The 1,827-nt window shown below is 44.1% G+C and overlaps 1 protein-coding gene across 1 annotated transcript in view; it reads right to left on the reverse strand.

Moving 5' to 3' along the window:
- SARC_09992 (hypothetical protein) overlaps positions 1-1,827 on the reverse strand; it is a gene marked incomplete at its 5' end in the record, with an annotated part of 15,774 nt that overhangs the window by 6,557 nt on the left and 7,390 nt on the right. The window contains one exon of the mRNA XM_014295975.1: positions 178-695. Within this exon, the coding sequence (XP_014151450.1) occupies positions 178-695 (518 nt within the window). The remainder of the gene's footprint in view (positions 1-177; positions 696-1,827) is intronic.

A 1,827-nucleotide genomic window follows, 5' to 3' on the forward strand; every position in this document is an offset into this window, starting at 1 on the left:
CGTCGTCGTCGTCTCCTCCGTCGTCGGTCGGTCGTCGTCGTATATATATATATATATATATATATATATATATATAATAATATATATATATATATATACATATATACGCATACACATACACATACACATACACACACACACACACACACACATATATATATATATATATCAACATACCTAAACACTTCATCAACAGAGGACTCCGACAGACTGTCATCGATGCTATTAGCACCCTCTCTCAGCGCAATCTGACGCATGGTATTCTCCACGCTCGTGCGTTCTAGATCCAGTCTCGCATGCACTATGGGCAAAAACCACTCGTGGTAGGACTCCAGCCGCGATTCAGGTTCGCCCGGATGCCTGGATTTGTGCGGCTGTATCACCTGCAAGTCAAACATGCGCAGGTGCATGTATAGATCATTGACCACGTCCCCTACGGTTGCGTACGGGTTATTGTTGGTCATGGACGGCTCGTGCCAGCATGCACGCGGCACTACTAGCATGACCGTCTCCTCACACTCCTGCGCTAACCTGTGGCACGCTTCAGAATATTCCGCTGTTTCAAGGTCCACGTGCACACTCAGCCGCCGCGACAGACTGGACTTGGACTTCTTGTGCGATGCTAATTTCATGATTTGTTTGGTGTTCTTCTGCACGTGGTAGATGTTGGTGTGCAGGCGCTCCTCCACGCTGAGCTGTATGAGACGAGAGAATGAAAGAAGGTGTAGAGATATCAAGTTAAGTCTCTGAAGCAGATGATGTTCTGTATATTTATAGGTCCTTGACAATATATGATATTTGTTTTGGTGGAGCTGTTAGTGTACAGGCGCTAGTCCACGCTGAGCTGTGTGAGACGAAGGAAAGAAAGTAGGTATAGAGATATCAAGTTTAGTCTCTGAAGCAGATGATGTATTAGTTGACGAGTATACTTTGTTTGGTATTCCTCTGCATGCGATAGATGTTTAAGTGCAGTAGCTCGAGTACGCTGAGTTGTATGGCCCGAATAAGTACAGAGATCAAGTTCAGCCTATGCCTATGAAGCTCAGCGTTAGGTGCGACTACCTCTACATATTTATCACTCGCAGACGAACACCCAAAAGCAAAATGGTTGGTCAAATTCTTATCATCGGTAGCGACAACAAAGCTAACAAGAAGGGGGGACTTAGGCACAGCAGAAAGAAATGTATCAAAACGTACACGCGTGTGCGCCAAAGGTTGACGTGTGCTGAATGCCGATAGTCACCCAGTAGACATGATTTAAGTTCGAAAATCCAAACCCAAAGCTTCTCAGGTACGACTGCTACAAAGGGGTATCTTTAAATAGCTTTAATAACTAAACCCTGACAGTATAATTACTGCTACGAGTGATCTATTTAAAACCCTAAACCCATCACCCTACTCGCTACATCTTTTATAGTCCGTTGGCTGCAAGGAGTTTATCTGTTGATTTTTCGCACCATGCTCACAATGCAGAAAATCCGAGTGGGGTTGTATGTTAATGGCTGAAGTCGCAAAACACCAAATGGTATCCTCAGATACTTAACTAACGCCCACTGCATGCAATTACATAGTCTGCCAACGCATGACCCAATCATTGACACTATAATAGCAATGGCCCAATCACTGACGCTATAATAGCAATGGCCCAATCACTGACGCTCTAATAGCAATGGCCCAATCACTGACGCTATAATAGCAATGGCCCAAACACTGACACTATAATAGCAATGGCCCAAACACTGACGCTATAATAGCAATGACCCAATCACTGACACTAATAATAGCAATGACCCTAAACACTGAAGCTACTAATAGCAATGTCCAATC

Source organism: Sphaeroforma arctica (assembly GCF_001186125.1).
Source record: "Sphaeroforma arctica JP610 unplaced genomic scaffold supercont1.1103, whole genome shotgun sequence".
NCBI classification, from domain to species: Eukaryota; class Ichthyosporea; order Ichthyophonida; genus Sphaeroforma; species Sphaeroforma arctica.